At 47.7% G+C, this 1,076-nt stretch overlaps 1 protein-coding gene across 1 annotated transcript; it reads left to right on the top strand.

Moving 5' to 3' along the window:
* Positions 1 to 106: 106 nt before the first annotated feature.
* Positions 107 to 1,064, top strand: Pmar_PMAR005729 (conserved hypothetical protein; the record flags this gene model as incomplete). The annotated part of the gene is made up of 1 exon (XM_002772185.1): positions 107 to 1,064. A coding segment is annotated over one exon (958 nt), but the record flags the coding sequence as incomplete, so codon positions are not given.
* Positions 1,065 to 1,076: the final 12 nt, after the last annotated feature.

A 1,076-nucleotide genomic window follows, 5' to 3' on the forward strand; every position in this document is an offset into this window, starting at 1 on the left:
GTGTCCTCGCTGCTGGTTCTCTCTGGCAGGAGATCGTCTACTACTTCACTGAGCTTGGTCTTCATCCCAGCTACTTCAAACATTTTACCAGTGCTGAGATCGCCAGGCATATCCATTGCCTTATCGCTGCTAAGAAGGTCGCTCAGGCTACCAAGTCTGACTATATCCACTTCGAGATTGAGGAAGCGGATTCGGCTTTCTATCTCACCACTATGGAGCCTGAGAAGATTGCCATCACTGATGCTAAGGTTGCTGAGTATATCAATACTGCTAAGGACTGTGGTTACACTATCACCTTCCTAAAGTCTGAGAAGGCTCCCATGTGTGGAGGTAAGTTCCCTCTCGGCATCTTTGTTGTTGAGAAGCAACAGTTCGAGTCGGGTGTTAAGTTTGAGGATATGATGGAGAAGTCCGACATTCATCTCGTGGCTACCCCGGCGTTCCTTGAGGAGAGATCTGATGAAGTACAGAAGCTCTACCAGGATCTTATCGATGAGACTATGGCTACCCGCAATACTGTTGTTAAGGTGTTCGATGCTCCTGCCAACTTGGTTCAGAAGTCCGGCGCCCAAGTGTTGCAGTTTGCTGCCTTTGATGTTGATCGTACGGGCCGAGCCTACATCTCTGAGATCAACGAATGCTTCCGTTCTCATAACGTCGAACCCAAGAGATTCTACGTGGACTCGTTCGCCAATGGTATCGTCACCTATACTTGCTTCTTCGACCCCACTTTTCAGGGTGAGGCATTGGAAAAGCTCGCGCAGACTCTCCGTTATGTGAGTCATTTTAAGCATAACCCGAGGAAGTCCGGTTTGGTTTGGGAACTTGTGCTCAACAATAAGATCACACCCGAGCATGCTATCTTCCTTATTACTGCTGCCAAGTTCATCTTCTCATTCTTCCCTAAGGAGACTGAGGAGTATCTCGCTTTGGCCGACTATTTCAAGAGTGACCCGTCCAAGAAGAGTGAGTTGGATACTCTCTTCAGAGATACCATGGCTAATGCTATCACTTATGAGAGGATCTATGATGCTCTCACTTCCACTATGAGCTACTCTACCTATGTTCGACGATTT

This window comes from Perkinsus marinus, assembly GCF_000006405.1.
Source record: "Perkinsus marinus ATCC 50983 genomic scaffold scf_1104296961796, whole genome shotgun sequence".
NCBI lineage: Eukaryota > Perkinsozoa > Perkinsida > Perkinsidae > Perkinsus > Perkinsus marinus.